The sequence below is a fragment of the Amblyomma maculatum genome, chromosome 5 (genome assembly GCF_055883805.1).
Source record: "Amblyomma maculatum isolate TAMU_Amacu chromosome 5, ASM5588380v1, whole genome shotgun sequence".
Lineage (NCBI taxonomy): Eukaryota > Metazoa > Arthropoda > Arachnida > Ixodida > Ixodidae > Amblyomma > Amblyomma maculatum.
The window spans coordinates 119,075,043-119,089,323 of record NC_139348.1 but is presented as its reverse complement, the minus strand read 5'-3'; the positions used below and the strand labels follow the sequence as shown (position 1 = coordinate 119,089,323).

General features: G+C 46.8%; 1 protein-coding gene across 1 annotated transcript in view; it reads right to left on the bottom strand.

Annotated features, from left to right (window-relative positions):
• Positions 1–11,961: 11,961 nt before the first annotated feature.
• Positions 11,962–14,281, bottom strand: part of LOC146189335 (uncharacterized) — a 28,353-nt gene continuing 26,033 nt past the window's right edge. The window contains exon 11 of the mRNA XM_084605240.1: positions 11,962–13,979. Within this exon, the coding sequence (XP_084461366.1) occupies positions 12,342–13,979 (1,638 nt within the window). The 3' untranslated portion in view covers positions 11,962–12,341. The remainder of the gene's footprint in view (positions 13,980–14,281) is intronic.

Here is a 14,281-nt window from a genome sequence, read left to right as displayed (position 1 = left end):
TGGCAATACGCATTTTTATGTCAGGGCAGCACACCTCGGAATGCTCTCTTCCAACCCTGTGATCAGAGCATAAAGCAATGTGGCCGCAACTAATTGGAGAGGAGGCGAAGTTAACTCGTTGCGACGCAGCAACGGCATGAACCTTGTTCAGCTTAAACGAAAGCGACATACGCGGTAGCTTTTCTAATACTTTATCCTATTAGTGACGTCTATCATGGCCATGTGCTATACCAAGGCGCATATATTATGCAGCATTCACCGCACTGGCGGCTTAGAGCCTATGATCCTTTGCTAAGAGACTACGAGCATGTTGAAATAACACCCCAGCTGTTAGGAATTAACACGGAGCTCTCCTCCACTTTGTGTGTAATCGCCTAAATTCCTCTTAGACGTAATATGTCGCATAACGTATCGATTTAGGAAGTTGACGGTACGATACCCTTTAGCGGACACCATTCGGAACGGCTTAGGGATAACTCGGACAAAGTGCGGTTACTTCGCCTACGCAATCTTCGCAGAACCGAGAGCGGCTTTGAACAGTTCGCCTTCGCGGGAACGCAACCGCCGCAGCCAGGAATGCATTATACTTTCCCGGCCGAGAACGGCAGCCGGGTTCTGCAACCCCTCGGCTACCGCGCGAGATTGAAGAGGGCCGCATGAGAAAGGAGGAGCTCACCGTCTACCATGATGACGCTGAAGTGGCTGTTTCGGCTGAGAGCGGTGACAAACGCGAACCGTCCTGCAGCTGAACCGGTCTTGGAATACGTGCCGCTCGGGCGCTCGCGCCAATGGCCCACGCTCCTGTTCGCGCCCCGCTTCCTCTTCTTTGGTCCTCAAGTGGCGCTCCCTACAAAGTCCTCTTGTTGATGACCGCTGCCGAAGCGGCAGGTTAAAATTGAGATTGACTTCGATTAGTATGCATTAAATGACAGTACAAAAGAATACTGGCGGATTAGAAACTGACCCAACGTAACCTGAAAGTACTGGCAAATTAGGGGGGGGCAATTTGGAGCGGCACCAAAGTTTAGAATGGCGACCATAAAATTTTCCTCCCATAAAAAATAGAGCGCAATTAGCATTCATGTAACATCTTAATTCTCTCTCATTGCGCTCATAAGTGTTATAGGTGCCCTCGGTTGATATCTCAGCTGCACCATCAGCCTAGAAATGGATGAAATAAAGAAAAAAAAGCCAGCCTAGCTCAAATCTCCCAATTTACCACCACATCTGCATATCTCCAGAGTTCTCTGGCAATCCAACACACTTTGCTTTGCATTTGCATCAATAATATCCGCCGTCACTGAGTATACTTCTACTCCAATCGCTGCAATAGATTGTATATCATCATTGTCAGTAGCACATCTGTCATTATATGCAAATAACGGTACTGTCGCGCTGTATAACTTGAAACGTTAGTAAGCGCCTGGAGGCACAGTGGTGTCGACAAATGGTGGCTTCAAACCAAAATCAAAAATATATCGCCGCTGCTGTAGTCAGCTTCATGCGAACGCATCATCTGCTTAATGCAATTGTGAACCGAAAATTCTTGACCACACAGAGAGCTTTTGCACAGCGAAATGGTGCCACACGTGAAATTCATCCTGTCATATACTCAAACTTGCCCCATCACGAGCGCGAGATGCGCGCGGGAAAAGTGCTGTGATAGTAAACAGCATCAATTACTCATCGTCACGCGAGCACTGGAGTTCCAACATTGCTTGCACCAGATTGAACAATTTGGTACCGTCAAAAAGAGACGACGCAGGGGTGAGAGTTAAAATTTGAAAAAGAAAATTCATTTTCCTTTCGTTTTTAAGCCTTCTACTTGTCTGCTCCGCCTCACATTCCGGGGATCACTGCGTCAACTCTGCCGGAGGGGGAAGACAGAAAAAAACCTTTACTTTCTATTTTCCTTTCATTCATGATAGGAACCAACAGAGCGGGGTGAATGTGCAGCCAGGATCTTGCAGACCCGCCGAAGCAGCTGTCGCTGGTCTTGCGTGCTGTGGTTGGTCAGAGTGGTCTGAGGAACAATTATGAACACATAATGCATAGCCCCGCTGGACACAGCTATTCGCTGTTGCGAACGATCACATTTAATGCCACGCTCAATATGACTTGCTGCAGCTGAAAGGGGGTTGCAAGTCATATTGACCTCGACAGTGAAGCTAATCGTTGATGTATTTTGATGCGACCGCTTCAATAAGCTACGGGGCATGTAAAATGTGGTTGTTTATGTTCCGACTGCAAAAAGTGGAGAAAACATACGCGGGTGTCATTTTCATTGCATAAAGGAATGAAGCACCAGATGAAATACTGAAGGTCTTGCAGTATCGCAACCCAGAGGCCAACATCATCGCGGCTCCACGCATGGGAAAAACAGCCTATATTTTAATAACAGTTGATACTGGTCAAGTGCCCCACAGAATCAAAAGCATGTGTTTGGTACACCGATGCAGCAGGTACAAGGGCAGCCCTAAGGCTTGTACACGCTGCGGAAAACCAGGTGAAAGGTACGATGTTTTCCCTCTCCCAATAACTGGAATGTGTCCCGATGTGAAGAGAGACACAAGCAAGAGGAACCTTGCACGCCTAAATGCATTCTTTTCGGTAGGAACCATCTTATCTGTGTAGACTTATGCAACGTCAGGCCCCTCAGCCTCTTCGACACACAGCATGGAAATCGAAGACATCGGTGCCCATTACAAAGGACTTTCCACGATTAGTGCCCCACCAAGGTCATCAGCGAGCCAGGTCCAAAACCGGCAGTACACCCCAGACATTACTGCGGAAGGAAGAGATAGCAGTCCTACGGGAACAGGCAAGGCATCTAAAGGCAGCAGTTAGCTCTGTTCCACAAACACTCAGCCCAGATGCTCACACCCCCTTCCCCCAAACAACACCAGCTAGAATACGCTCCTGCCATAGGCCTCAAATTCAAAGAATTTACCGCAAAACTAGAAGCCAGTGTTCGTGCTTAGACTCAATCTTACATTAAAATCTCAATCACTAAACTTACAGAAACGATTATAAGTCAGGTAACCACAGCCATTATTCATAATATTCCACAAATTATTGCTGGAATATCTCCACATACGCCAACTGGCAACACCACAGCAACTCTCATCCTTCGCCCTTCTACTATCCAGCAAGCAATGTGGACGGGTAATGTTCTTCAACTACGCATTCTACTGTGGAACTGTAGGAAGTTTAGCCGCAAATGAGACCCTAAGAAACAGCTCCTCTCTGCTTCCTCTGCACATCCTGATATAATATTACTACAGGATGCTCGCACCAATGTATCGCTTCCGGGATATACTTTGATACCCTCTGACATTACTCCAAACCCCAGGGTTATCAGGTATGTTCACATTTACAACAAACACTTGTCCAAGTACTACACTCTCCGGTAGACCATATAATTTTAGAATTAATTCCTCCCGTTCAGAAGTCCCATCCTCTGTTAATCCTTAAGTTTTACCTCTCCCCGCGGCAGTGCGTTTCAGCCTGTGCTATTGAAAAAAGAAACGCCTCCTTGTTTTAGCATACTTGAACTGTGCACATGTAGACAGGCGGTATATACGCACCAGCAAGAAGTAAACAGCATTATATTGCGCCTTTCACATGCAGGGTCTCTCAATATATAGTGATCCGAGCACAGCTCCGAAAATTGGCAACAGTGTCACCGCCGAAACTATCCCAGACACTACTTTTGGCCGAAGCTTTCCCGCGCAAGTCTGGAGGGACTCAAATGAGTCTTTGGGCAACGCTCATTATATATTCACTATAGAGCTTGTTTCGCCAAGAAGTCTAAAGTCTACCGTATACGGACGACTAGCTGGGACAATCTTCGTAAGCGCAGCGCAGCCAGATAATTAGAGGCCCTTTACACCTCCTCTTATGAATGATACAGCTCAAATACGACATGCTTTGAAGCTAGTTTAAAACTCCGCTCCTAAGGCTCTTGTTGCTGACAGCAGACTAATGCACCTTCTCCAAGCTCAAAACGATATCCTAGTCCGCTTAACAAAACTTAGTTGTGGTTTAGCTCTGGTTAACCTAGTTGAATTGCCAAAGCAATAGCGGAAGCTTCGCTTGCTTGCTATATTATTCCCCTGCGTCCCTGCGTGTCGTGGGGGTAACGAGAATGCAAACTGTTCTGGCGGGCTGATTCTGATATCACCCTCCCGTATGAAAAGAGCGACTCCAGTTGGCAGCTCCTGCCAGTGGCGCATAGGAGTAACGTGAATTCAAACGTCATGAGGAACTAAGGACAAGGACACGTAGGCAGACACGGACACGGCACACAGCTACAAGCGGTTATACCTGGCGTAGTATTGCTTTCTCAATAAAAACAGAAGCATAATCGAAAACTTACGCTGGAGGAACTTCAAAAGCAGGTAGAAGAGCACAGAAACGCCCTCAGTAAGTCAAACTGGCACCGAATATGCGATAGACTGCGCGCCAATTTCTTCTCCTCCAGGGCCTGGTGTCTTTTTCAACATATAGTAGATCCCACTCAGATCACTGGCACCGAATATGCGATAGACTGCGCGCCAATTTCTTCTCCTCCAGGGCCTGGTATCTTTTTCAACATATAGTAGATCCCACATATAGTAGATCCCATTATCCCCGACGACTGGGGTAATGAGGAGCGGTTGCTCAATTAAAGAGAAATTATTAACCATTATAGATTTGCCCGTAGGTTATTTTGTTACCCCCGCCAGACCCAAAATTTAATTACAATGAAGCTGCTGCATGGAGGCACTTGCAAACTAATACGTATACATGAATCCGGTCTTGGCGTACCATTTGTAGCCCGAGACGAGAGAGCATGATAGGTGTAGTCATTCTGGGGCGAGAGGGACCCTCTACCACATCATATGGGAATTCCCGTACTCACGCAGGTGGGACAAAAATATAGTTACTAGGGATAACTGGAAGACCCTGCTGCACAACTCACACCCTGAGCTCATGCGGAACATCGTCCACTTCACGGAGGAGGCTGCCATGGGCCAAAGCCTGCCAGCCAGCCTTTAACGAGGCGGCCTATACGTGTCACAAGCCTGCGTGCTGGGGGCAGGGGTGATTGGGTTCTTTTGGTAGAATATAAAGTTTTTCAATAAAATAAAATCTTAGCCCGCTCGCTTGGTCATCTGAGGCGTATGTATTCAGTTCGCGGTGGAGGAAAAAATTTAGGTAAGGTTAAACAAAAAAAGGAAGAAAATAACTGAAGTGTCATAGCAACTATGGAGAGTCATCCCAGTGGAGGCTCAGTCTGTTAATGCGCTCAATTGCATGGTCATTGGAGGGGCATCGCGACTACGGGGAGTGAGTACGGCGTGGCTTAGTGTGTTAGCGCACTCGCATGGTCATCGGACGATAGGAGTTTGATTCCAGGAGGAGGAGGATTTTTTAAAGAAGGTTGAATAGAGCCCCGCCGTCATTTGACTCACAGATGAAGACACCTTCTGCGGACGGACATGCGAGGACGCAATGAGCCTATGGAGGCTTTCGCCTGAAATTGTGTCAACCACCTGGATACCTTTAACGTCCACTTGATATCGCACAGCACGCTGACGCCTATCCGTTTCAGCCCCATCGCAATGAAGCCGCCGGCGGACGGGGTTGAACCCGGGGACTCCGGAATAGTACTCGGGCATCATAACCACTCCGTGTTAAGAAAAATATTGATTTCACATTAGGCATTCACATGACCGGTGATAAATGACGAAAACAGGAATGCACATGATTACCAACAAAGAAGAGTGCACAAAAAATGCATCCAAACGAACACGTCAAATCCTCAGATTGATATCAAAGTGATGGATAATTCAATGGCCGGTCTATGCACTGCGCCTGAAAGCCATACTACAAAGCGCATTACAACAACACAAGTAAATAGTGTAATTCTTGCGGTTGTAGCAAATGTACACCCATTACGTCGCAGACCTTAAGCCATTCCCTTTGTATTTCCTATTCGGCCTATACTTATTATATTGTATGGCCACTTGATGCAGAAATAGGAGTAAATCAGTTTATATTCGCAAAGTTTGATTTTCTTGGGGTTTAACGTCCCAAATTAACTCGGGCTCTTGAAGCCATCGCAGTAGCGATCTCCGAATATTTCGACCAGATGGGATTCTTTATCTTCCACTGGCATTACTTAGCACACGGGCACCTTGCTTTTTGAAAGGGTGGGGAGGTGGTCAAGGGTGGCTGATCCTGGACCTGATGTGGCTGGGACAGGTAGTTCACCGCCGCTTGCGGCGGGGGGCTAGCCTGCCATCGATTTTTATCTGTTGTAGGCCGTCATTGCACCCGCCACCGCTTCGGTGGTGGATGACGGCAGTTGTTGCGGCGCGCGTCTTTCTTTCTCTCCTTCTTTTCTTTCTTCTCTATTTTCTCTTCTGTCGGCACGAGGCAGCGGAGGTGGCTCAGCTACATAGCAGAAGCAGGCCCGCGCATTTTCTTTTCCTTCTTCCTACAGCCACAACAACAACAACGTTGTTTATGCGAAGCATATTGCTAGAGGTAAACCACAGCCCTTCGTGACGGTTACACGCCGTGCAAAGAATGTGGAATGCTACGTCACACCACGTGATACACTGACGTCACGACAGAGGAGAGACGGGGGACCGGCTCGCGCCGTCGACTGTGGTTGCACGCCGTGCGGACCACGTGGTATGGTGACGTCACACCACGTGATTCGCTGACGTCACGACAGAGGAGAGACGGGGGTCCAGCTCGCGCCGTCGGCTGCGGTTGCACGCCGTGCGGACCACGTGAAATGGTGACGTCATACCACGTGATACGCTAGCGTCACGACAGAGGAGAGACGGGGGACCGGCTCGCGCCGTCGGCTGCGGTTGCACGCTTGCGCATTTCAAGTTTAAACCGTGTAATAGCCCGTGTAGCCAAGGAAAGAAAAGTTTAGCCAAGTGTAATTATGGAAAGCCGAGTTTAGCAATCAATATGCTTCGCATCTGACCAGGCTTAACCAAGCTAAGCCTCAGCCATTTTTTAATTGAATCATAAGGAAGTAAAGGTGCAGTATCTGTCCCATTTTTCTGTGGACCACTAAACCGCGCTTTAAGGGAAGGGAGAAAGGGTTGAGTGAAAGTACAAAAAGCGTACAACCAAGGTGGCAACTAGTGCCACGGCGAAATCTCGGCATCGCGGCCAATGAAGCTTTCGCTTCAAAAATTTGATTGAATGAACTATTTCACGAGGTCTAACCAGGCCTTCAAGATGGGCGCCACGGATATTGCACCTTTCCTCTCCTAGCTGTAAACCAATACCTATTATATTCGACACAGCCTGAATATACTGCGCCTTTCCTTTCCTGCAAGCCGACTACTAATGCATTAGTGGGATATGTAAAAAGCAAGTGATGATGGTAATTAAAACATTACTGATAATATAATATTGCATAAAGATTAGTAGATAAGTGCTATGAAAGCATAAAAACTAAAAAAAAAGAGAAAATAGATTACCATCTTGCTGCGCGCAAAGTTTACCTATAAAGGCGCAGCGCGTAATTGCTACGGCATTTCAGACCATGCCAGGATGGCGAGTGAACCGAGTCCTACTGTCTCGGCCGAAGAAGCGTGCTGTTGTTGCTGTAAGAAGAAGGAAAAGGAAATACACGGGCCTGCTACTGGCTCTGTAGCTGAACCACCTTCGCTGCCTCATACGGACAGAAGACAGAAAGCAGAGAAGAAATAAACATTACAAGGGATCAATGCTGATGAACCAAATATTGAACGAAATCATTAGCTGCAGGTGACCGAGCGTTCTTCTTTCCTTTTCTTCTTCCTCAGCCCACATATGACGCCCCGCTTTAACCAAGCCGTATGAACGTGCCTTAGTGGCATATAGGGGTAACGTGAATGCCAGTGTCCTAGCAGACTAATTCTCACGTAACCATCCCATGTGAAACGAGAGACCCAGGTGGCAGCTCCTGCCAGCCCACACACACTAGTGTCACGTGGGGTGTAATGTCATAGCGTCACGTCGGGAAGACGTACGTGTCTGCCACCGCGAGACGCTGAAGGCTCGAAACCTAGAGTATTATTACTTTCGCAATAAAAAGAAGAGAGAGAAAGACGCGCGTCGCAACAGCCGTCGTTCACCACCTAAGCGGTGGCGGGTGCAATGAAGACCTACAACCGATAAAAATATAGTGGCAGGCTAGCCACCGCCGCAAGTGGCTTTGACTTACCGTCCCAGCCCAGTAAGGGCAAGAACAGCCACCCTTCACCACCTCCCCGTGTTTCCAGAAAAGCGCACCGTGTCCGGCGGCCTGAGTTGTAACGGTAGAGGAGTTAAACGTACACACGGTAAACGGTAAACGTGAACACGTTGCCTGATGCTCGCCTATCCCAGAGCTTAAACAAATCGATTCTTATAGCAAAAAAAAACAGCTACCGACCAACAGATAAACCGAAGTAACAAAATAACAGCTTGAGGGGCAAGTTGGTGCTGCATAATACCCAGAAATGTGGCGCCGCAAACACAATAACGTGTGTGTGTTGTGTCTCTTCGTATGTGATTGTGTTCGTGCGCCCCATTTCTGGGTATTAAACCGAATTAAACCGTGCTTTACAGAAGTTCAGTTGTTGGCTTGTGCGGACGACGTGGCAGTGTTTCGTGTTGAATATGAGAGCTATGAAAGGCTATAGATTTAGTTGGGCTATTTACTCAATCGACAGGAAGTCCAGTAAACTGGACTTCCTGCATGAGATTTTATCATGGAGATGGGCTGCTGGCAGGCTAACTTCACAAGCTTGTCTTAGGTGTAAACCTCAGTGAAACACCTAAGCGTTTCCGAGGAGTGTTACCGCGACAGCGAAGCTATTGGAAAGAGCAGCTAAAATACACCCACGTCAATGTTGAAAAAAGGGAAGTGACATGGTTATCTCCTTTCGCAAGAGCCACTGTGTAACTTATTGTACTGCACAGTTCACGAATGAATGTGCATAAACTCTATAGGAATTTTGCAGCTTTATTTGGGGTTTTAGTTGGGATTGGTGTAGCAGGCCAAATCAGTTTAGTAGGGTAAAGCATGGAGGACTTACGCGGCGCCGACTTGTTTGGCGAGAAGTTGTTTACAGGGTTTTGTTTTTTCGACACGCGTAACCTATTCCAGCGTACAATCTCTCAATTATGGCTGGGTCATGCGTTACCGAAATGGGTTGTCCGAAATGAGCACATGAAAGCGCCAATTTGTGGCTACTTGCTGTGCGATGTCAGTGCATAATAATAGTAATATAATAGTTGGTTCACATGAAGGGAAAGGCGCAGTATCTGTTACACTTGCTCCGTGGACACCTGAACCGCGCCTTAAGGGAAGGGAGGAAGGTGGTGGGAGTGAAAGTGGAAAGAGAGAAAGGGGAGCCGTAGTGGAGGGCTACGGAGTAATTTCGACCACCTGGGGATCTTTATCGTGCGCTGACATCGCACAGCACACAGACGTCACTTCGTTTCGCCTCTATCGAAACGCAGCCGCCGAGGTCGGGTTCGAACCAGAGAACTCCGGCACAGTAGTCGGGCGTCTTACCACTGCGCCACCCCAGCGGGGCAGCTTCACGTGCCTAAATACAACATTCTTACTAATGCCGTCAAACAAACTGTAATGGTGAACGGGGCGTTGTTCAGAACATTCATTTCTGTGCACCTATGATATTTCATAAGTTATTCTTTCTTGCAAGTATGTGGAGGCATTTACCTGTTCCTCTTATTCACGGGAAACATGTTGCGACAACAGAACATTCTGTAGTAACATCAGATATTTCTGTAGTTACAACAGAAAAGTGCTACAGAACTACAGACAACAAAAATATACTACAGAAAATCTACAGAATTACAGAAAAGTACTACAGACCTACAGAAAAATTTGATGGTTACGACAGAACTACAGGATATATTTTGTCTTTTTTTTTACACAGTTCTGTAGCTTTTTTTCGACTGGGAATGTAGCTACAATTTCGCGCATTTCATTGCTTTCTGCAACGCTCATGTGCCCATGGGTTTCTCCTGACGGCGCTGCAAACACTGCTTGCGGATTAGTCGTTCGTCAAGCAAGGTCGCACTCGACGTCCCAGTGCTTTTCTCTCTATACAAAAATGAAAAACGTTTGTCCAATACAATCTTGCAATAAACCAACTCGGTTTCCAAAGCTAAGTCATGGGCTTTCCACTCGAGCTGTGCGCCTTCGGAACGGGAGTGAGTGGAACGGCAGCCAAAAGGAAAGGGCTTGAATGCAGAATTTATTTTGCCTCTAAGCGCTTTAGATGCCTTTTTGTGTACCCGCACATAACATTTCTTGTATGCTGTGCAGATTTCATGGTGTTATTTTGTTTGGTGGGCCTACGTTTACAGTGCAATAGGGTTGTAATTTTCTCTCCGAAAAATGTTTGAAAGGAGCAGAGCAAACGACTTTCATGGCTGCTAAGCTACCCAGTGCTTGTTTTATATTTTCTTCTCATCTTCATTTTTCTAGCATAGGACAGACAGCTTGCTAAAATGAAGATTATATGAGTCATTTTTATTTTGAGGTTTTGTTTTCATGCCTTTTAAACCCACTCGATCCAGTAAAACGGATTGTGGTAAGTTACAATGGCGTTTCGGGCAGCGCAAAATGGTCATATTTCTTTTCGGCAGTAATTTCGATATTTTACCCCGGACGTTTTCCTTTAGAATTATTTCGCTGGTCACATAAGTGGGCTGCCACCATTTAAACGTTTCTCTCTAAACTCAGGCGGAGAACGCGCGAGCATTGTTGTCTAGACTGAAAAGCATTTTTATTCGAGCTTCATATGCATTCCTTCCAAAATGACGGCCCGTTCATGAATTGGAATGGCTAAAAAAACCTATCGTTCAAGAATGTGTTCGAGGCTTGGCTACGTAGAGTACGAAAGCAGATCACCGGCACACTAAGATCTGTTGCAATTTGATATTTTTCGGTCGGAGTGTGCGCTGAGAGCAAGCCAAAGTGCAGGCTCTGACGTGATCTTTATTGCTTTGTTGTTTAAGCAATGCATTTTCTCAATTCTTGTAAAATTCTGAGCACTATTGACACGCTGCAGTATATCATATGGTGGTGGTGATGTTCTCGGCAATCTAGACGTCAAAAAATATTTCTATACTAGGATAATGCAATTTTTGACGGGAGGTATATAACACCTCGATCCGTGATCCGGTTGTGTGATCCTCGGCAACAGAACACCGCTGTGCGCTTAGAGGACGCCTTTAGGTCGCAAGATGGCAGCACGTGCAGGCCGGCTGCGCGCACGCCAGAGCTAGATAGAACTAAATCACAATAACAGTGGTAGGAGACGTTCTGATTCAGCTCTGGACGTCCAGCCTCAACTAATGTTAATTCAGGAAAAGCAGAGAGCCATAGCCGCTGAGTCCCACACTAGAGACGCCACCTTTCTGCATATTCCTCTCTCTTTTTCTTCTAAAAAATAAATGTTTGTAGCATAAACCAACAACAACCAGGCCTGATGTATTGGGGCCCATCAGCGCATGCTCATAGGTATAGGTAGCGTGGGGTACTGGATAACATGGAAGAACCCTCACTCTCTAGTGGTTTCACCGTTTACCATCACTACAGCGAGCCCGGAACAGTATGCGGACACAAAACGTTGCCAGCATTGCTTTTTACGGGAGTAGTTGCAGATGTCTGCGCTGAGAATTCGATATGGCCATTGGTTGCATTCATTCAAATAACAGCTCAGAGAATTTTTGTTTCAATCATGCTCAACATCTTAATATAAATAACAATATTATGTTTTTATGACATTCTCATTTGAATACATACTTGCATCGTCTTTCTGTTTTATCAACAATTCTGATCGCTTTTCTTCAACGCTGTTAGTAACAACTGTGAGGCATATGCACCACTGAAGTGTCAACCATTGAAAGTATGGCTAAAAAAATGACATTCGCCTCCCGTACTATCTGTTGCTTTATTGACACACACACAACTAGCTCCTTCTGAGTCAACATCTCGATTCGCATGAGATATGTTATTTTCTAATGTTCCGGTAATGATATTTTTCATTTTTTTATTTTAAATTTGAGCTTCTCAAATTTCGTTTCCTGGCTCTGTGTCGGAGCCTATGAAGATGAAAACCCGTAAAATCCGTCATATCCCTGAAGTGACACCACGTAACGCTTATAAATACTTTTGCACCAGAACAGAAGACAAGATAAATACCACGGGAAAGATCCATTCGTTTGATACTCTTGGAAAACGGCATTCTAAAAGCACATGATAGGAAGCGATGCCGAGTCCAGAAATGCTACTTCCATGAATTTCATCCCAGGCATGGTTAGAAGAACAGCTGTGTAGTGTCTGCTCTCCCGAGAAGCCCCCCCAACAAAGATCCGATAAGTCCTTTAGGTTTACTCTCCTTTTTAGGTGCCTCTGTAGTCGTGACAGGCTCTGTAGTGGTGACGGGTTTTGTAGTGGTGACAGCCTCTGTAGTGGTGACAGCCTCTGTAGTGGTGACAGGCTCAGTCTGCGAGTCCATTTGAGATGCTTCACTCGTCGAATCTGGCTCGTCATTGACATTGCCGAGAAGCCCCCCTAACAAAGATCCGATAAGCCCTTTAGGTTTACTCTCCTCAGCAGGCGCCTCTGTAGTAGTGACAGGCTCTGTAGTGGTGACGGGTGTTGTAGTGGTGACAGCCTCTGTAGTGGTTACCGGCTCAGTCAGCGAGTCAATTTGAGATGCTTCACTCGTCGAATCTGGCTCGTCATTGACATTGCTGAGAAGCCCCCCCAACAAAGATCCGATAAGTCCTTTAGGTTTACTCTCCTCTTTAGGCGCCTCTGTAGTCGTGACAGGCTCTATAGTTGTAACGGGCTTTGTAGGGGTGACAGCCTCTGTAGTGGTGACAGACTCAGTCAGCGAGTCAATTGGAGATGCTTCACTCGTGGAATCTGGCTCATCATTGACACTGCCTAGAAGCCCCCCCAACAAAGATCCGATAAGTCCTTTAGGTTTACTCTCCTCTTTAGGCGCCTCTGTAGTCGTGACAGGCTCTGTAGGGGTGACGGGTTTTGTAGTGGTGACAGCCTCTGTAGTGGTGACAGGCTCAGTCTGCGAGCCAGTTTGAGATGCTGCACTCGTCGAATCTGACTCATCATTGGCAGTGCCGAGAAGTCCCCCCAACAAAGAACCGATAAGTCCTTTAGGTTTACTCTCCTCTTTAGGCGCCTCTGAAGTCATGACAGGCTCTGTAGTGGTGACGGGCTTTGTAGTAGTGACAGCCTCTGTAGTGGTGACAGGCCCAGACTGCGAGTCAATTTGAGATGCTTCACTCGTCGAATCTGGCTCATCATTAACAGTGCCGAGAAGCCCCCCCAACAAAGATCCGATAAGTCCTTTAGGTTTACTCTCCTCTTTAGGCGCATCTGTAGTCGTGACAGGGTTAGTCTGCAAGTCAATTTGCGATGCTTCACTCGTCGCATCTGGCTTTTCGTTCAAAGAGGGCGCTGGCTGTGCATCCGGGTCGTTCTGAAGGTTATATGACTGGGTGCTTAGCTCAGCGCTATTGCTACTAACAATCTGCTCAGATTGCGAGTCCATATTTGGTGCTTGGCCTACTACCGTGCCGCTCCCCTTAGTAACATGCTGCCCTTCGCTCTCGGATTCACTCTGAAGGAGAGGCTGGTTTTGCGACGTAATTTGCGATTCTTGTTCAGGCTGCAGTTGTGAATCCGACTGTGGCGCTTGTGTTTCCATCTGGGGTTGTCGTTGTGGATTGCTTTCTGGCTGCGACTGCAATGTTGATTGCACTTGAGGCTGTACTTGTTGCTGCTCGTTTTGTGGCGATGAGTTTTGTCCTGGCCTGAAAGTTGGGCTTGACTCGGTTTGTGGCTCTGGAGAGGAACTGCCAGCATTTTGCCCAAAGTTTGCCTTCGGTTCGGCAGGAAAATCCGTTTGCTGTTGGGATGGCTCTTCCTGGGGATGTGAAAATATTGTTTAAGAACTAGAATTCTGCTCGGAACTAGACGTCAGTTCAGGTGCTACCTCCGCATTGAACTCATTTGATTGGTATCCTGGCGGTAAGTGCGTCGATCCTGATGGCTGTTCTGTATCCGTATATGGCTTTGGTTGTACCTGCGGCAGTATTTATTGGCTTTTTTGCGGCTCGCGATTTAAGACATTGTTAGTGTTTCTGCCGTCCCACTGCTCAAGAAAACAGCTGAAGTTACCATGGGCAATTAGAAAAACAATTAAAATAACGTTACCTCGCCCACACC